Source organism: Vanellus vanellus (genome assembly GCF_965231255.1).
Source record: "Vanellus vanellus genome assembly, chromosome: 1".
NCBI classification, from domain to species: Eukaryota; Metazoa; Chordata; class Aves; order Charadriiformes; family Charadriidae; genus Vanellus; species Vanellus vanellus.
In genome coordinates, this window is record NC_138905.1 from 150,346,505 (window position 1) to 150,366,407 (window position 19,903).

The 19,903-nt window shown below is 46.4% G+C and overlaps 1 protein-coding gene across 1 annotated transcript; it reads right to left on the reverse strand.

The window, feature by feature from the left end:
- Positions 1–1,501: 1,501 nt before the first annotated feature.
- Positions 1,502–18,324, reverse strand: CREG2 (cellular repressor of E1A stimulated genes 2; the record flags this gene model as incomplete). The annotated part of the gene is made up of 4 exons (XM_082492849.1): positions 1,502–1,649; positions 3,862–3,975; positions 15,284–15,453; positions 17,881–18,324. 4 exons carry the CDS (start codon positions 18,322–18,324, stop codon positions 1,502–1,504), a joined length of 876 nt encoding a protein of 291 aa, XP_082348975.1.
- Between the last annotated feature and the right edge of the window lie 1,579 nt (positions 18,325–19,903).

Genomic DNA, 19,903 nt, shown 5'->3' on the forward strand with positions numbered 1-19,903 from the left:
CTCCCTTCCTCCGTGCCTGAACCAAAATAAGCTCAGCTACACTTAATTGGCTTCCAGCTGGTCAGAGCTCATGTCACTGCCTCTGAGCTCTGCCCGGGGATTAACCTGTACAAGCTCAGGTCACTTGCCCGGGACCCAGGCTCCTCCTCAGCCCGGCTGTGGTGTGGGCTGGTGTCCAGAGCTCAGGTGCCCTCCCAGGGATGCTGGAAGACCTTCCCCACAGGCGCAGAAACCCCATCTCAATGTCTCTTTTTCTTCATGTAACAGGGAGAACAGCCGTATAATTTGCAAACTGCGTACGGACTTGGCAGGTTAGCCATGGGACTGGTCTTACTGTCATACCCTTAGGAACTGCAGAATACGTTTACCAGGACATCTCGAGAAAGGGCTGAAGGTGAAAAAAATAGCTTTGAACTTCTTTGGTATTATCACATGAGATGCCGTAATGTGTTTGCAACAAAGTTTGCACTTTCCACACTGGGAAAATTAGTTTTTCATGGCCTGAAATATCTGCCTATCTTTAGCCTTCCTTAAAAACTAAATGCACGAACAGGCCCTTTAAAACTTGGTGAGGAAACAGAGTTAAGGGGCTCCACCCCTGGATGAGTTAGCGATGGTTTACAAAAATCAATTGCACAAATGCGTTAAAAATAAAGCAGTGGCTGGAGAAAGGATGCAAAAAAAATAGGGACTACAGGCTATTAAAAATACTTTTCCTGTCTCATAACAGGAATAGGCTAGCGCAGAACATTTACTTAAATTCTTCCTATGAGAATGTTTATCCTTGCATTGGGATAATCCTTGTGGGGCTGATTTGGTTTGGGCCCTTAACGCATTTAACCAGCTTTGTGTTAGTAAGAGACAAGTTATATGGGAGGCGTGTTGTTCGAGCTGCTTGCATTTTTTTCCTACTAAAAGAGATAATTTCTACGCAATTTCCAAGTGAAATATGAAATTAGATAATTAGGGAAAAACACATGTAGCAAATATAATTTAGCAAATGAGGACAGCTTTAGCAAAATATTTTTTTAAAAACTTAAATATCTAAAGTTGCAGCTATTAAGTTTATCTTAGAGTATTTACAAACCAAGAGAGACCAAGCAGCAGTAATAGCTCCACAATACATAGAGGGCTCCGAATAGGCAATTTGCTTTTTCTGTAAATCAGATCATTATATTTAGCACATACTGTAGTTTCCCTGTGGGTGCACAGCAATAAAAGTCAAAACAAACAGATACAAAGCATTTTTAAGCAGCATTCAAGATGATGCATTGCTTATTTGAAATGACACGTTTGTACATTGCAGGGTAGGGCTAGTATCCACCTCTCCTTTATAATTTGAAAGTCTGTGTTGGTCTATTTTCACTCTGCTCCATGTAAGACAGGGCTATTTTGAAGCCTTTGGAGGAAAAAAAATCACTGTAAAGTAACCCTTCAGCATGAAATCTTTAAAGTGTTTGGAAAGGAAACTCAGAAGATCTCTATCTTGAAACCCATTCAATCATACTTTACTTGGAACTGCTTTTAAATACTCTTCTACTGCAATGGTAGAAACTTCTCCATACCAGCTTTGAAGCCAGATGTGCTCAATGTTCATTTTCATGAAGAACCACTCATAGCTGCGAGGCCACTTTCTTACCACTGGGTGCCTGGAAGTACAAAGACAAGAGAAAAAAAAGAAATTAAAAGATGTGCCAAAGCATATGCATGGTCTGCTTTTTTTTGTCAGCCTAGTGTGCTCAGCCAGGGTGAAACCTGAGATCTGAGAACCACCGCCGTTCATCTTTTTTGCCATCCCTTGCAGTAAGGTGTATGATCTTCCACGCCTCAGTCTGGCGAGAACTGCAACAGAGCACCTCTCCTATGAGGAGAGGCTGAGAGAGTTGGGGCTGTTCAGCCTGGAGAATAGAAGTCTCCAGGGAGACTTTATTGCGGCCTTCCAGTACCTAAAGGGGGCCTACAGGAGAGCTGGGGAAGGACTTTTTACTAGGGCGTGTAGCGATAGGACGAGGGGGAATGTCTTCAAACTGGAAGAGGGTAGATTTAGATTAGATAGTAGGAAGAAGTTTTTCACTGTGAGGGTGGTGAGACAGTGGAACAGGTTGCCCAGGGAAGTTGTGAAGGCCCCACCCCTGGAGGTGTTCAAGGCCAGGCTGGATGGGGCTTTGAGCAACCTGGTCTAGTGGGAGGTGTCCCTGCCCATGGCAGGGGGGTTGGAACTCGATGATCTTCAAGGTCCCTTCCAACCCAAACCATTCTGTGATGCTATGATTCTACGAAGGCAACCAGCAAACACCACCTTCCCCCGTTGCAGAACCCCATCTCTAGAGGCAGATGTTGCTTGTTCTCTAAGTCAAAAAAGCTAGAGGAGATTCTCTGAACGGGTGTCAGGGTTGTGCTTATACCTGTTCAAGGGAAAGGGTGTTCTGAGAATACTACCTCTTTGGTAGCCATTGTTGCAGTACGGCAGGAGAGCTAACAGAACTGGCTGGCAGGCAGAGCGCAGCCTCTTTGAGCTGTCGCCTGCTACAGCCTTCCCGTCCTGTATTTCTGTCTCATTTCTTGGGCCTGCCCTTACAGCTCGCTCAAAGAGATCCTCCCTGCCAGCAATGCTGGGGGCAGATGGCTGGTCCCCAAGCTACAGCGAGTGCATCTGCAGAGGATGCTGTGAGATGCTTGGCAACAGTGCAGGGATACAGCAGCTCGAGCCGCAGTCTCCAGGGAAGCGCGGTGCAAGTCAGGGGCAGACCTTGCAGAGGAGGTGGTTGGTTTGGCAACCTCTGGCTTGAGCTGGGGTTTCCCACCATTTTCTGAGTTGTCCCTTTGAGCACCCATGACTGTAGCGTTGGGACGCAGCTCCATCTGCTGCGGGCGTTGGATGGGGTGAGCCCCAGCAGCCCTCACCGTGTCGGTCTGGATTTTGCTCCCTGACAGTGGAGCATCCGCTGCCGAGGTGCTGGTGGACTCTGGCTTGCGTAGGAATCTGATTTCTGCAAAGTCTGTAAATAAAGCTCGTGTGCCCATATACCCCCTATCTGTCCCTGGTCCCATTTTTGCTATTGATGGGATGCCCGCTGACAGAGTCCCACCATAACCCCTTCCAGCAGGCCAGAGAGAATGTCACCTCTGGGTTGTTTTGGATCCCAGCTCATCCCAGTTTCCCAGCAGTATTTGATTGACCAGGCAGGGTGAGCCTGGAGGACCATCCCCGGCAGCCAGTGTGGGAGGCGAGTGACCCAGCTACGTAATGTTTGGGCTTTTCACGCCTGTTATTCTGAAGACCCACTGGAGGGCACGGGGGCACACCCTGGGTGCGTGCCTGTGTGTCAGCATTGTGTTTACCTATGCTCAAAGGAGGCTGTTCCGTAAGTATTACGGCGTTGGAAGCAGTTTTCGTGGTACGTCAAGGAGGGGTAATAAAACCCATAAGCTCCACCCTGCAAACTGGTGTAAGCCCAAAGGCAGCAGAGCTCTGCTGTGTCTCCAAGTAGGGGGCTGTGGCTGAAGAGCACTACCCCTCCTAGGTGGGGAGGAATCATTAAAGGTAACAAATACACCAAGGATTTAGGGAATCCCTCCTCGGAGCCAGGTGAAATATTTTCATAATCCTCAGATTATAAACCACGTGCCTTACCAGAGTCCAACACTGACTAATTGCATTTCCATACTTCATTACCTCCAGAGTTAAAAGGAGGTCGCACAGCTCTGCCCGTCATTCCAAACCACGCAGGAGCCAACATGCTCCATGGCTCCAAAGTTAAGATCAGGCTTGTTACTTCTGAGATTTTTCCATACCAAACGGCCACATACTTGTCTCAAACCCGCAGGTTGCACTCTACTACGCGCCTATTACATACAGACCTGGAAAACATTGCTTGCTTGGCAAATTCCACTTCCTCCGGAGGCACAGTGACCATCTGTCCCATGAGAGTCAGCCTGACGCACCTCGGATCCTCCGGATCAATTACGTTTTTTCTGTGCACAGAGAAAAACGCTCATGTGTAATAGCTTGGTTTCTTTGTTAAGGGTTTTGGAGATATACGAATTCCTGCTTGCACATAAAAAGACGCAGTATTTTGTCAAGCCTCGCAGGTCGTTTCTACGCGCAGCTATAACACTAGGGGGGAGGGGGCTCTTGAAGGAATACTCACCTGAAACACATCTCTGCTTAACCTTAATTTATGCTTTTAAAAACCGGATCAATATATTTTAGATTGTGAAAATGGAAGTTTTTCCAGACATATGTAGAGACCTCAATTCAGGATTCTGAAGAGAAAGGGTGAGATGGTTAGTCTGTGTCTATGCCTGCAAAATAAGCGTGCAATTGTGTATTTGCATGTGAAACCTTGTGCCTATCCTAGAAACTCAATCCTTGTTCATTTTTACCCATTTTTCAACTGCTTTACACCAATGAGACAAGTAAGGTCTATTAAAAAAATATTCTCCAACTGCCTTCATCCTTCAGACAAGGAAGGTACTTGTTGCTTTTTGGCTCTTTCTGTACAGTAATAATAAATAACTCCCATTAGTAGCTGTGGGGCAATTGCTGACTCCAGCATATACAATACAAGGATATAAATCATAAGTAAATTGACCAGTCGCAGAAAAAAGTTGTATGAAATGATTGCAAGGGCCTGATCCTGGCAAACGCTGAGCAGCCCCAAGTTCCATTGCCAGCGGTTTGAGACTGCTCAGCATCTCACGGGACTGTCTCCTCACGTAAGAACATAAGCCCGAAAAACTACTTTAGGAAACAAAGACCGCATTTCTTCTTCTCTGTGTTTTAATCTGAAGCAGCAAATCACAGTAAATTACATCTCATCTGTGTGTGATTTTACTTAAAGATCTTGGCTTGAGCCCTTTAGCCTTAACTGTGCGCAATCTGCAATGGCTTTTTTTTTTTTTTTTTTTTTCCGTTATAATTCTCAATATGTGTCTGGTGCATGCAGGAAACATATGGGCATCCTCCTGCAGCTAATTTAACACCTGCAGATTCCCCACAGATGGTTATGAAAGACTGTGTAGCTCACTGGATGAAGTATCTGCTTTTATAGATAGGGCCATGAACGGAGATATGCAAGGAAGTATGGGGGACTGATTGATACTCAGCTATGCTCAGTAAGCACTCGGCACCATCTGTAGCCTGAGCTCCAAAGAGCCATTTGCAGTCACATCATCTCTGGGATGTTTTTCCCGCGTCCTGTTCAGTCTGGAGCAGCAGTTGTCTGAAGGGGGTGTTCAGCTTAACGACCCCTGGACAAACTCCCCTCATACTCTCTTCATTCTGCCACGCTTTCTGCAGGGGAGGATGGGCGGCTGGGTAAGGATCAAACTCAAACTTTCTGTTCATATAAATAAATAAATAATGGTGTAATTTTCTCTAGCACATTTCTTTTTATTATGAAGTAATGAATGAATGGTGTTCTGAGTACCTGAAAATCTGCATTCCCTACCCTGGCACTGGGTTTATTTCCATCCGTGTGTATTCAGAGTACAAACTTGTCCACATGGTCACCTTGGCACACTGTAGATCTTCAGCGCTAACTCCTATGGCATGTTGAAGATGTGGTTTCCATCTGGCTCACATATCAGTGGCCTGAGAGCATCCCGTCCCTAAGCAGCTCCATGTCCCGGGGACACCCGTAGCTCCTGGCATTTGGCTTTGGGTGTTGTGTTGGCCATTCAGCGTCCATGCTCCAATGAGAAGCTCACCCGCCAAAACACAAATAAATATAGGTGAATACAGCGTGTACAGCTGTAGAGAGAGGAGCGGAATCCCACAGACAAAGGGTGACAGCCGAGGGCAGTGAAGATTCACATTCTTGCAGCTGTTGGCCCTGGATAGCAGTGTCCCAAAGTCCCTTTGAAGTGATCTCCTGGTCTATTGTTATCTTTTGTGCTCAATCTTAGTACTGTATCAACACCCTCTACATATGCTTATATCTTTAACTTGATGATTCTTAAAAACACAGAAGGGAAGGGAGTTCTCACTAGCAACATTTCAGTTCTGAAGATTGCTTTAAACTGATAACTGTGTATCTGTGTGTATGAAACCATTTCCTTCGCAGCCCAACAGCATCGTAAAACAGCTGAAGAGTCGGGAAAAGCAGGAGGATTCGCAAGTGCCTTTCTCGGGCATAGCTCCTCGGTAAGATGTTGTTAATTGCTTTCAGAGGGGAATTAGAAAGGGATTGTTGTTAAAGGATGTCTGCGTTTCACAGAGTGGATCAAAGTGATAGATTTGGGCATGATCAGGAGCAGTGGGAGATTTTGGTCTGACGCCTTCTCAAATTACAATTATTTGATCTTTTTGTGCGAGTACATGTTTATTCTAAAAGCGTACTCATTGATTCTGAGTAGGCAATAGACCTGACGTTGCTGTGGTTAAGCAATGAATCCTGCCTGCCTTTGCCGAGATGTTTTTGCCTGATAGGACTAGTGCCAGATGTGACTCTTCCCCAATTTATAGGCAAAACTGCTCTCCACATATTTGGCTGACAAAAAAACCCCACACACTGTACATCCATATCTGGAATGTTTCTATTTCTGTTTTCTTGTTCCCTGGTTCCTTCTTCTGTTTGCAGTTTTCTCTACGTAGTTGTGAGTCAGGGTGTTACACTGATAGACACACACAATACCGTCTTCCCGGTAAAAGTTATTCAAACCGAATTTTGCATATTGGAATAACATTCCGGAGGGTCAGTTTGTTTTTCTGGGAAATGAGGCAAACAAATTATTTGTTGAGATTATGTTAGATGAAGTTTTGGAAGAGCTGAACAGGACAATGATACATTTGAGTTCAGTACGCTGCGTTATTAACTCTGTTGGCTTTGCTTTTAGAGCTGCCTCTTATCATAGGTTTTTTGTTTCAGAATAGGAACTTTGTATTCTAATCTTACATTAGCATTAGTATTTTCTTTATCAAAGGAGCCCTTCATATTCTGAAGTAAATCTGTTTCAGCATCGTTTTTGTCATAGTATTTCCCTAATAATGTATGGTTACCTTTATACTTTTTAAGCCATCAAAAATGACTAAACTTACAGCTACGACTTCTGACTCCATTGTGAACAACGGGTCTTGAATTTTCAGCGGTGTTACCAGCACAACTAATGTAAATGCAGGCTTTGCTTCCTAGGGGTAAAGGGATATAGCCAGGGATACATCTCATATTTTTGCTAAAGATCATAAAAGGATACTAGGGATAAATAGTTATATGTACTAAAATATTCCTCCCTCACATCTGTAGACGTCTAGCACTAGTCATTTCTTGCCTTCTTTGTAAATAAACACATACTTAGCTCTCAGTCCTTGGGTTCCTTTTATCTCTGTTGGAACAAGAACAAGTAGGTGCGGAGAAGCGGCTTTGTGTAACATTTTTGCGCTGCTGACTGGGGGCGAGGGGGAGGCAGAGCCAGGGGAAGAGATGGTGACACTGTCTCTCTGTCCAGGAAACCTAAGGTGGCTTCTCAGGCCCTGTCTTCACCAGAATCGGGTCCTCTGTCTCCCTGGAGAGGATTTCATGAAGGCTATGATAAAATATGAACTGAGGGGAAGAGAAAGCAGGGAACTGTGGAAGGAGACCAAGTGATAGCGAACACATTTATTTTTTCATGCTTATGTAAAATACATACACCTTGTTGCAGAAATTGAGGGAAGCCAGATTAAAATGGAAGAAGATTCAGTTTATGCATTTTATAAGAACACAGTGCATTAGGAGAGATTATCTTAATTATTCATCTGATTTGTGAAGAGAGAAGAATTGACTGTCTCCATTCGTCTGCTTACAGTGAGCAAACTAGGTATGCAGAATTTGACCCGGTCCAGGCAGTTGTCTCCTCCAAGCGTGTGAGGTGAATGCATGAGCTGCATTCACTTAAAAAGGTGTGAGATTATTGAGCCTAAGGAGAAGTCTGTGTCCAAGTGAGATACGTTTCCCAACAACGATGCAATGCCATGAAGCGCACCGCTGATGAACACGTCCCACTTATTTTACTGCGTACCACATCCGCACTTTCTGGGTCATGGTTCAAGAGTGGTTCAGAGTAAAGAGTTCCACCTACTCATTAAATTGTTTACTATGCTATCCTTCTCTTGGATTTTAATTAGAAGGTTCCTATACAACTACTAGCCAAGTCCAGATCTGATGAACCCATAGTTCAGGCTGATGTGGTTATATTGGGGATGATGTTGGGATTTTGTTAGGATTCCCTTTTGCAAGTGAGATCTCTGCTTTGACTGACGATGCTCTGTCTCCTGGTTTCCGACCAAAACTGCCCCTAGGGTATCATCTTAATTCTCAGCCTCTGCAGTCCATTAGTGAGGTGAGACAGATCTGGCACAGATCAGCAGTAAAGGCAAAACAGGAGTTTGGGAGGCACTTGGGAGGAGAGCTAGGTGTCCCTGAGAAGGAATCGGTAGGAGGAAGGCAGGAGGGTTCAGTAATGCTCCAAGGACTGGGGGAGGAAGCAGGGGTCTGTGGAGGGGAATCTCTCTTTTTCTTCTTCCCTAGCCTCCTTCCCCCACAGAGAAGCTGCCATCCTTCTCCTCCACTTGCCTGAGGAGACAGAACCTTCCATCCTCGCTGTCAGGATCCATAAATCCTCCCCGTCTCCCCTGGACGCAGGTCTCCCTGCCCTGTGAGAAAGCACTGCTTTTACCCCTCTATTTCTTGAGCAGAATGGAAGAGACAAGAAATTGGGAAAGAGCTTTCTCCTATTGCAGAAAAGGAGAGCCAGAGAGCCAAGAAGAAAGCTCCAGAGAACAGGCTTTCTACCTTTTTTTTTTTCTACTTCAGAGCACGCAGCTCACGTGTGGCATAAGGGCAATAATGACTATCTCCACACATCCTGACCTTCCTATAGTGGCGGCGGCAGCAGCCATACAAAGCCATGCAATGAGGAGGTGGTGACTGGCTGCTGGAACAGCTCATCCCTGCCACCTCCCACGGACGCAAGGTAGGCACCCTGTCACCCTGCACAGGGCTCCACTTCTCCTGGTCCCAAACTGGGCACGAGGGGAAGACTGAGTTATTTTCTAGTATGTACAATACATCATAGAAATTTTTGTCCCCTAAAATCTACAGAAAGGAAGAGAGGAAATGCTGTGTCCTCAGAGAATTATTGTAAAGTGCTTATAATTTTGATTCATAAATGCGATTAGTTTTGAAAAGCAAGCTATCCTCCTCTTACATCTCATTTGCTCACCACTCACTACTGGAGCCTCTGAAGCAGAAAGAATGTATTGGTGCTGCTAATCTGTGTGGCATGAACGTCAAACAAAATCTCTGCTGAAAGCAATTTCATAATCTGAAAAGCTGCTGCTGGCCTTCAGCTGGATACGGCTGGGCAGTTTCGCCATGCCCTGCTCTGATTTTGACAAGAATTTCTTTATCAGCCGTGTTTGAGAGCCGGCAAAGATAGTTAAAAGACCTCTTTGCTTTTGCTTTTGCAAGAGCAGTCTTCTGTTCTGAATCTGAAGTCAGGCTTGGGAGCTGAAGGGTGCTGGTACAATGGCTCTTCTGCATCCGAGTAAGCCTGTATTCCATAGTATATCTGTTTTCACATTTTAAATAATTCACTCTTCCTAGAAGATAATCCTTGCTGGAATGCTTTAATTAGAATTTGTTAAGTGAAGTCAATCTGTTTGTCTGTCTTCATGGACAATAACAACTACTCACTTCTTTAGCTGAACTCTGTGTGCCAGACAGGAAACTTTTATATAGTTTAACCATAGACAATTCACAGGGAAAAAAAAAGAATCGTAGCATCAACTATTTCTGTAAACAGAGTCAGAGAAACATATACTACTTCACTAGAAAGGGATTTGGGGAAGTTGGTTATTTAAGAATACAGGAAAAAAATAGTAATTTAGAGCTATATTGTGTGCATTGGGTCATGATGATAGTAGGTTTTGTATTTGACTTTCTAAATTGGTATCATCCTGATTTTTTAAATACAGATTTTTCAGGAACAGCTACTGACATAATTATTTGCATATGACTAAAAAGGGCCAATATAAATACCACAACTAGAAATGTGTCTGTGCCACAGGACCAGGAGGTGGATCTCAGAAATTGAGGGATGTCTGGATTCAGCCTTTGTCTTCTGCGTGCGTCATTTCTCTGTGTGTGAAGATGCAGTGCCAAATCTCTTTGTTATAATCATCCTCGTATTGACAGACAGTGACTCTGCAAACCCAGGGGTAGCTAAATATTGGATGGCCAACCGACATCTCAAAGGTTATGCTTGCTACCCATGGGAAGCTTATCGTCACACAGGACTGCCCTAGGAATGAAGTTGGCAGTTTATGGACGCTGCCGATCAACCACGCAGCAGGGACCCCAACCCACCAAATTACCCTCCTAGTCCCATGCTATCCAGATACGCTGGAGATGCTCAGTGCTTCCCGTCAGCCTTTTCAACGCAGAGTTCAGGAAACCTACGGAGTCAGCTTATATCCACTGAAGACATCTGCCCGGTTGTGGCGATCCGCTGCCTCAAGCAGTAGGTAAGCATGGTGGGTAAAATGGCTCTGATGGAGCCACCCCTGATGCGGGTGATAAACCAGGAGAGGAACCTGGGTCCCTCAAAATCATTCCCAGTCTGCAGTGTGGATTTGAAACATCATCCTCCAAACTAACAGCAAAAGAAAACAAATGCATGGACTGACCCCGTTGCTGCTTTTCTTTCTTTTCCTTTTGTGTGAAAACCAGTTCATGGCAGCCGCGTAACTGCTCCTTCGCTAAGAAAGCTGCAGTTGGTCCCTACGAATGCGCCGAACCTGATGTCAAGGAGGCGACACACGTTTAAAATTAATTGCCTGTTTTCCAGACCGCAGCTGTAATGAGGCAGGCCAGGAGCTTGCTTGGAAAGGGAGATCCTCTGAGCAGCCTGTGTGTTGGGAAACGCGTTTAGAACAATAGCTGCTCTATTCTTTAATGTCGGGCTCGGTCTTGCTCCCTCTGAAGGCTATAAGAATGGGACTCAATCTTTTCAGCTTGTCTGTGCCACAGACATGCCAGCTCAGTCTATTTATAGCCCTGAACCATTTAATTTTTCTTGCCTCTATTATCCATTTATCAGCCTTCAGATAGGATGCAGTGTAGTTACTAACGAATGCTGTGTGTAGCCCGGCCATCAGAGAGCCTTCTCAGAGACGTCCAGCCCGTCTCCCTCTGGGAAATGGCAGTCTCTAGGTCAGAGATGAGGAGTCCAGACGGTAGCCGCAACGTTATAATGTCTTGCAATTAGTGCCCATTCAGATGCCTTGCAGCTCTCTTTCTTTCGTTATTTAATGCCATTTCTCTTATTAGTTTGGGCTCTTCAAATTTTCTCTCCAGCTGATTAAATATTAAGGCTGGAGCACCAAAAAGGCCACTCTGTACTCCTCACATCCCTGAAAGTTGAAAATATTTATCGTCATGGTTTGAAACTTGAGTCTGTTCTGAAACAAAAGAAATGAAATTCGCTACTAAATAAATTTAATATCAAACTGATGTACATGCACACAAGTCACTTGATACTCATTAGATACAAGAAGACTATTGAAATGTCAGCTGTGTTTTCTTTCCAAAGGCCAGAGATTTCTTTTGCGTGCAATAGGTCAGAAGCATTTTTCAGGAGAGTGCCAAATACTCCCGGGAGCATCGACTACAGGCATCGACCAGCTTTCACATTTATTTTAGTTCTTTCAACTCAGAGTAGATTAATAATGAAATTCTAATAAAGCTCCACATGAACGTGAGCTACAAATACGTTGCTGGCATACAAGGACATGAACTTTCTCACGTAGAGCATTATTCATTTAGCTATTTTGTATAATTATTTGGAAACCAAAACAACGACGCCCTTGGATGAGAGAACTTTTGGTATTAAAACCGCCTATAAATGACACTTTCCTTTGCGAGCGAAACCCCGCAGATACCATCTTAAGACTAGCGGGACTCGAGGTCTTTGAGAGAACAAGGTCTGGCCTCTCGTACAGTCTGAGTAAAGAAGAGGAAGAAATCTGCGACACAGAACCTGAGCCACCACGCAGAGCTCTGCACGGAGGATGCTACGCGCTGTTTGCGTGGCACAGCCCGGCCTGGCGGTCTCGGCAGGTAGAGCCCACCCCCAAGGGACGCTCGGGCTGCCCTTGGGCGGCAGAGGTGGCAAGCCGGCCCTGTCACCAGCAGCACACCCGGTGCTGGGGACAGGCAACCCCACACACCGGCAGCGGGACCCAGACACCCTCGTTGTTTCCTTTGTTGTCGCGCTGCCCGCAGAAGCCCTCTCTCGGTAGGACGCCGTGCAGGGCTGCGGTTTAAAGTGCTGCTAGTTTAAAATGTAAAAATCACTCACGGCTTAAAATGGAAATTCATTTCTGAACCCTGGTTACCGGGGGAAGGGAAAGAAGAAAGTTAAAGTCCCAGTGCCCACGTGTGTCCTGGCTGTGAGACAGCCCCAAAGCTTCTTCCCCTTCACCCACCTATCGTCAAAAACACAAACTGCAGCTCAAGAAATGCCCCAGCTTTTCATTCCCCGTATCGCTTGTTCTTTGCACTAATGCCAACCAACATCTGTTCCAGATGAGTACTCCAGAAATAATGAAAACCAAACTGAATGTAAGAACAAAATAAATAATGCAAGGAGCACTGATTAGACTCTGAATCTTTGTACTCAATCCAGTAGTAAGCTCAGTATTTAGAGTACGATTACATGCTAAAATGGGGATGTCCTATTTTCCTCCACCTTCTCCTTTCCCCTCTCCTTTCCACTCCTCTGGCTCTTGGGGAGCCGATTCAAGTTACTAACCCAGTAGAAATCTAATAAAAAAAAAAAGGAGGAGGTTTCTGCTGAGCTAAAATAGGCCCACCATATGGTCAGCTGAAGGGAGGGGGTGGGATTGCACGGCCAGGAGCAGCAGAGGCCACGGGAAGAAAGGAAGAACGACCAACTGAAAACCCTATTCTCCTTGTTGGGTTAATTTTCTTCACACTTATATTTCAACGGAGGGTCAGGCAAAGCCCAGAGCTGATGGAGGAGGTGGGAGGGGGAGGACACAGCACACCACACGACTGGTGGTAGGGAGGGAGAGTAGGGACGTGGCAACCGGTAATTAGTTTGGCCTAAGCTGTCTTGGAAATCCGGGTTTAGCTCCTTGGCAGTGCCCAGAGAGCTCTTCTGGCCAGAGAGCACAGTCTCCGGCTGCGGAGGGGACGAGAGAGTTGGGTGGCAGAATCCAGGTTGCCCTGGCTGCAAGACAAACAGCAGCACGTTCTGGCACATGAAACAAAAAGGTAGTGATTTGGTTTGGAAATGAATAGCTATTTAATAGAAAGAGAGCAAATAAATATTCTTGAAGGGTTGTGATGCATGTGAATTTCATATTTCTATAAATCATGCAGCATTTCTCTTTTGTTGGTGAATTGGCACTTTCCAAACAGGTAAATCTGGTGGTGATGTTGCTAAAACATAAAAGGCAAAGACTTTCAAGAGTGGACGTTTAAAGTCAGGGATGAAAGGCCACACTTAAGTGCCTAAATAGGTGTGTCGTTTTCAGAAGTGCTCAACACCAGAATTTATCTTCAGTGGAAGCTGCTCTGAGTCTTGAGCCTCTGAAAACTGGGCATTGGGTAGGTGCTAGGAGATCGAGCTTAACCTACATTTTTAAGCACTTGGTCTAGATATTCAGTTCACTATTGGATTGAATGAAAACACTTAGAAAGCAGCAATAAGTTCCATTAGCCTATTACAAAATAACTGATACATTTACTTAAATTCGAAATTATTAATTCAAAATATTTAATGAAATAATTTTAAGGAACAAGCAGAACCATTCTGGTCTTAACTTCACCACTCTGTTGACCTTCTCAAGCATTCAAAACTGAATTACCTTAACAAATGTTGCGATACAAGGTTCCTATTAGGTGTCTGCCATTGCAAGAGGAAGCCAATGATTTCCATTCCTCGGGAATGGGATGTCAGCCTGAAATCACTTGTACTGCTTAGCACTGAGAAACATTTCATTTTGCCGCCATATAACTCTTAAGAAATAGACAGTATGTTCTGGAGGCAAATACAGACAAGTGCAACAGTAATGTGCTTCATATTTGACATTCACTGCTTTTTCCAGTGCTGTTCTCCGCTAGCAGGCTTGAGAGGCGGGATGGTGCCCAAGGCAATCCTCAGCTGGGGAAATCCGGGATCCAGTTCTTAAGATAAACCTCTCCTCCCCCAAAGAGGACCTTAAGTTGGGGTCAAAACTTTCAGTCCTGTTTCTTTCTGAAGCAGCCTGTAATTTCCATTTCTTCTCCCTCTCTCTCCTTGGAGTATCAGCTAAGATCCGCTTTGGTAAGAGAGTCCTGTCTGACACAATTTCGATGTCATGTACCTCGTCACGTAAGGAGGCCTTTGGAAATAACACTTCACACAAGGGTGACCCAGCCAAGTTTGCCACATGTTTGACTGTAAACAAACATATGGCAGAGATCTGTCTTTTTCAAGGAGACAAGCATGGAGGGGAAAATTGAATCATCTTCCTGTCTACATACATACATTTTACACACGTAAAGCTTCAGTGATCTGGACTTATTCGTTGTACATACGATTAGGAGGAAAGAAGTCAACTCACCGCTATCTCTAGAGAGACAAACCTGGGGCAGGCTGTAGATCAGTCAATCTCAGACCTGGATTCCTTTCTGTGGGGGAGCATTTACCAACCGTTTGTGACATACAAGGTGCCAAAAATTTGCGACAATATCATATTCAACCGTACCCTCTGAAGAAGTGGAAATTAGACTGAGTGGCGTGGTCCTCAGTGTATACCATGTGAACTGAGAGCCTGCGATCCACTTACAGATCCTGGCGAACTAAAGCCCTGTCAAGGCAATCAGCAGTGCTTCCAGAGCTGGTCGGCAGAGCCAGGGTGTCTGCTTTACCGTGGCTTGGATAGCCCTTCAAACAATGTGGACTTCATTGACTAGATCATCATGGCCTATAATGGGATCCTGAACACTGAGATTTTATCTGGCACCTCCAAGAAGAGATTAAAACTGAGGTATGTTAATGTGCGAGCTGAAAGCCACTGCAGCTGTCGAGTCTGCACATACTTCAAGGACACTTCTGCTTTTCTTTACCATGCTTTACTGGGGCAACTTACTGCAAAACAAAGCTAAGGAGGAGCTTGTAGCTGATGGTGAGAGCCAAAAATAAATGCAGGGCACTGAAGGTGGGGACCCAGCATTTTCTTCTGAGGACTCTTCTCACTGAAGGGGGTAGTAGACAGATAAAACTGTCTTACCTGCAGAAATTTCCATCTGCCTCTGGCAGGGTCAGAGAAGCCACGGGATTCTTTAGGAGATCTGCCACTGTGTTATCCTTTGGTGTCACGTAAAAGAAAGGGATGCCAGTGCTGTTATTGACGGGACCGTCGCTGAGAAGTAAACAGTTCCCATAGGGCATACCTTGGATCTGCAAAATCCAAATAAGCAACTGGTTACATCTTTGCACACAGATGGTTTACACTGTCAGGGATTGCCTCAAGGGCTCTCGCAGAGAGGACAGCAACCCCCAGTTGTGCAGTCTTCCACTTTCTGTTGTCATCATGAGACAGACCTTCTTCTAAATTAGCTCGGTCACGCTTCTTTACAAACAGACCTCTCCTCTATTTCTTCTTTCCAGTCCTGTCCGTGACACTACAGGGAACATTTTCTCTTCCACCAAATTAAAAATGTTTAAGTGCATTAAAATCAATGTCATCAGCATTGTGCAATGTTTACTCCAAAACAGTGCTGATAACCTTTTCTCAAACCCAAAAGGATACAGAGCCTAATATAGCCTTGGTTCAGGCAGCTTTTTACGTTAATTTTCCCTCCCCTTTTGGCCTTGATTTGCAATGTGATTGCATCAGGTTGCTAGAGTTTTAGTTAGAGTTGTGTTTAAAGTCAAGGGGGATGTCAGCTCAGCTGCCTGGGCAGGAACCTTAGCTTGGCGGGGGGGGGGGGGGGGGGGGTGTCTCAGCCACCAAGCCAGCCAGAGCAAACCTTCCTCCCATGCCAGAGGAAGGACACCAGGGAGCCAAGGTTTCTCCCAAACACTGACCCGAGTACACATAGTGGATATAACACATGCAAAAATGTCCAGTTGTGACACACTTTAATATTCTTCGTAATAATTTCTACTCCTACTGTGCTTTTCATCCCCTTATAAATCGTAATGACAGATACTTAATGAATTACTGTTTTTTCATGGCTTCAGATATTTCTTTCCTCCTGGTCAATTATATGTTAAATGATAAAATTATCAGCCAATATGTTACTTCAATGTAACTGGCAAATCCTTTGCAGCAAAATCAAGTCAAGTATGAATAGTTAATAAGAAAACTCTGGATGATGTCATTACCTGAATTGCATGGTTTCTGATTCTTAACATTTATATGCCTTTAAAATTTTAATGCTTATAATGCTTATAAATGGTCCTTGTTAGCATTCCTTAAAAGGAATGCTGTAATGAAGCTACATAACTTACAAACTAAAAATACTTGTTTATTATGAAGAGTTACAAAGAAAAAGAAAAATTAGTAGCTGTCAGTAATATTGCAGGGCATGTTTCCATTGCCTAAAATGCTCAGTCTGTCACGCATGGTTAATGTTACAGTGGATTCTCAAAAAGAATTGTGATCGCAGGCAGCATAACTCAACATTCAGAGCAGCAATACCCCGCTTAGCAATTCCAAATTTTATTATGAATCCAATTTTTCTGTATTGCTTCTGTGTTGTACCTAGAGACAGCTAGCTGCAGACTATATTATAGCTGTAATTCCACCGAGGGTTTCTGGCGAGAGCATAAACCGGAAGATTTAAAATCATATGATTTAATAGGATTTCTGACAATCTGATGTAGAATTACAGGCCTCGTGTGTGTCCATATATATTTATTTAATGGTATCTTTTTTTAAGCTGTTACTTTGTTTTCACAATAACATAAACTACCACTAACTCAGCCAAGCTTTCTGAAGGTGAATGTGCTTTTAACTTTGTCTATTTTTTTAAATAGTAAGTCAATTAATTTGTTAATGGTTTCAAGAGAAAGTTAAACTTTTTTTTTTTCTTTTCTTTTTTTTTTCTTTTGTCTCAGTTGTAGAGGATGCTGTGTTTAATCCCAACCTTTCATTTTAAAAAGGAAAAAAAAAATTAAAACTGGGAAAAATAATGACCCCGATTCTCCAGTGCAGCCCGGCTATTTTTGCTTAATGCTTCTGCCAGAGAAATCGTCCTTTAAGCCGGTATAGCTGGACCGCTGCGGGACGGACAGATTTGGTGGTGGCCCAGCAGGCTCTCCTCCTCCTCCTCCTCCTCCTCCTGCCTCTCTCCCGCAGGCCGGTGACAGCCGGAGCCGGGGGGAGGCAGGGGGGGCCCGGGCCCCGCTCACCCCGCGGGGTCGGGGCCGGCGGCGTGGCCGGGAGGGGGCTCGGGGGTGCTGCGGGGAGTGAAAAAGCCTTTCTCCAAAAACAACGCTGTCGCTCTGGTTCTGCCTTAAAGATTTTGCTTTTTCTGTCTCTCTCCAATGTGGTTTTTTGTTGTTGTTGTTGTTGTCTTGTTGTTGTTTTTTTTTATTTATTTTTTTTTTTAGCGTGCCTCCCTTACAGTACTCCGCCCGTGATATTTCTCTTCCCAGAAAGAGTTTTTACTCTTTCCCCCGCGCGTTTGGCGGCTGCTGACATGGGCGGGACGGACGGACCACCGCGCCGCTCCCGCGGTGACAGCGCCGGGGCGGCGGCGGGGTTGCGTGCGGTGCTCCTTAGCGGGTCACGCGTGACCGCGGCAGCCCGCGGCCGTGGGCACCGGGGCAGGAGAGGGCTGGGGGGTGGGGGTGGGGGAAGGAGTGAGGTCACCGTACCTTTCCTTGCGCGGCCCGCGTAGCCACGAAGCCCCAGGTGTTGTAGCGGGCGAGGGAGCGGGCGGTGCCGGCGCGCCCCGCCGCCCCGCCGCCCTCCCGTCGGTAGGAGAACATCCTGGAGGGGGCGGCCCCCTGCCCCGGCCGCCGAGCCGCCGGCCCCCCGGAGCCCAGAGCCGCGTCCTCCCGGTAAGCCGAGGCCGGGTAGCTCTGCTTCCAGAGGCCTCCCGCCTCCTCCAGCAACCCGGGCAGCGTCTCCTCGGTGGAGGAGCTGTGCAGCTCGTCCGCCGCCGCCGCCCCCCCTTCGGGCAGCGGCCAGGACACCGAGCTGACCACCACGTAACCCCCAGCGCCGCTCCACAGAAGCGCCGGTAGCCACCACCACCATGCCGGTAGCCACCACCACCGCCACCCCCTCCACGCCGGCAGCCGCCGCCCCGCCGACATCTTCTGCGGCAGCGCCCGCACCGCACCGCGCCGCGCCCGCAGCACCCTCCTGCGGCCGCCGCCCGCCCCGCAACACCACCCCCGCACCCCCCCCCCCCCCCCCCACCCCACCGGGGTTGTCCCAAATATTTGCAGCAGCCCTCGTTGGGCCGAGCGTCACGCGGTCACGTCGGTGTCATCCCCCACCCACCTCTCCATCCCACCTCCCCCCCCCCCGTGATGCTCGGGTACCACGGTGTCGGCTCTGCCCACGGCTGCCCGTGACACTCGTGGGACAGCCACCAGCGGCGTGGGGTCGCAGAGGGAGCAGCTGGGGCGGATGGAGGCCCCTCTCGTGGCTCGCCGGCCACGCAGGGCTGAGCGCAGGACGTGGAGTTCACTGCGGGTTTGCCATGGGTTTGTGCATCCTTTGCAGGGGGACTCGGGGGGCTGCTGGGTGGCCTCGGGCAGGTGGGCGGCCTGGGGCAGGTATGGCATGAAACAGTTCTCTACATCTGCTGCAAAACCAAAAGGCACATGTAAACGACCGAAGCAGGAGCAGTGGGTTCTCTTCCAGCTCTTCCTTCTAGAAGGACAGGGAACTGCTGGAGAGGGTCCAGCAAAGGGCTACAAAGATGATTAGGGGATTGGAGCATCTTTCTTATGAGGAAAGGCTGTGGGACTTGGGGCTTTTCAGTCTACAGAAAAGAAGAGTGAGGGGGGATCTCATCAATACTTATAAATACTTAAAGGGAGGGTGCCAGGGGGATGGGAACAGTCTTTTTTCAGTGGTGCCCAGTGATAGGACAAGAGGTAAAGGGCACAAACTTGAACTATAGGAAGTTCCATCTTAACATGAGGAGGAACTTCTTTACTTTGAGGGTGGCAGAGCACTGGAACAGGCTGCCCAGAGAGGTGGTGGAGCCTCTGACTCTGGAGACATTCAAAACCTGCCTGGACACCATCCTGTGCAACCTGCTGTAGGTGACCCTGCTCTGGCAGGGGGTTTGGACTAGATGATCTCCAGAGGTCCCTTCCAACCCTGACCATTCTGTGATTCTGTGATCTCTTTGAAAAGAGAGAATCCACAAGGGAGCGTGCCCACGTGACTGCTCCCATTGCTGGGAAAGCTTCATTTGGACACTGGGGTTGAGCAACAGCAAGACCCCAAGTCCTAGGAAGGCAGACCTCATTGGTTCTGGTGCTTCTGGGATTTGTTTTGACATGTAAGTACGTAGAGCTGCTATTAAATGATGTGTTTCCCAGGCATGTTTTAATTAGGCAAAGATTTGAATGTATAGTTGAGTTTATATCAATGGCCCTAATTAGTAAAGGCAGTTTTGCATACTGTTCCTTTTCTGTTCTTGGCAGTAGACCTCTTCAGTATGGAAATGCAAACTTACAATTCTTTTAAATTTATGCGTGTAAACTTTCATTGCATTCATGCAAATTATTTAAGGGGTACAAGTTCAATAGGAGACAGGTAGGAATGACTCTCACAGGAGCCTTTGCCTTTCACAAGGTTCTCGGATACATCTAATAGATCTTCCCTTTCCATAGCTGTGAAGAACAGATCACAAGGTTGGTCTGCTGTTAGAAC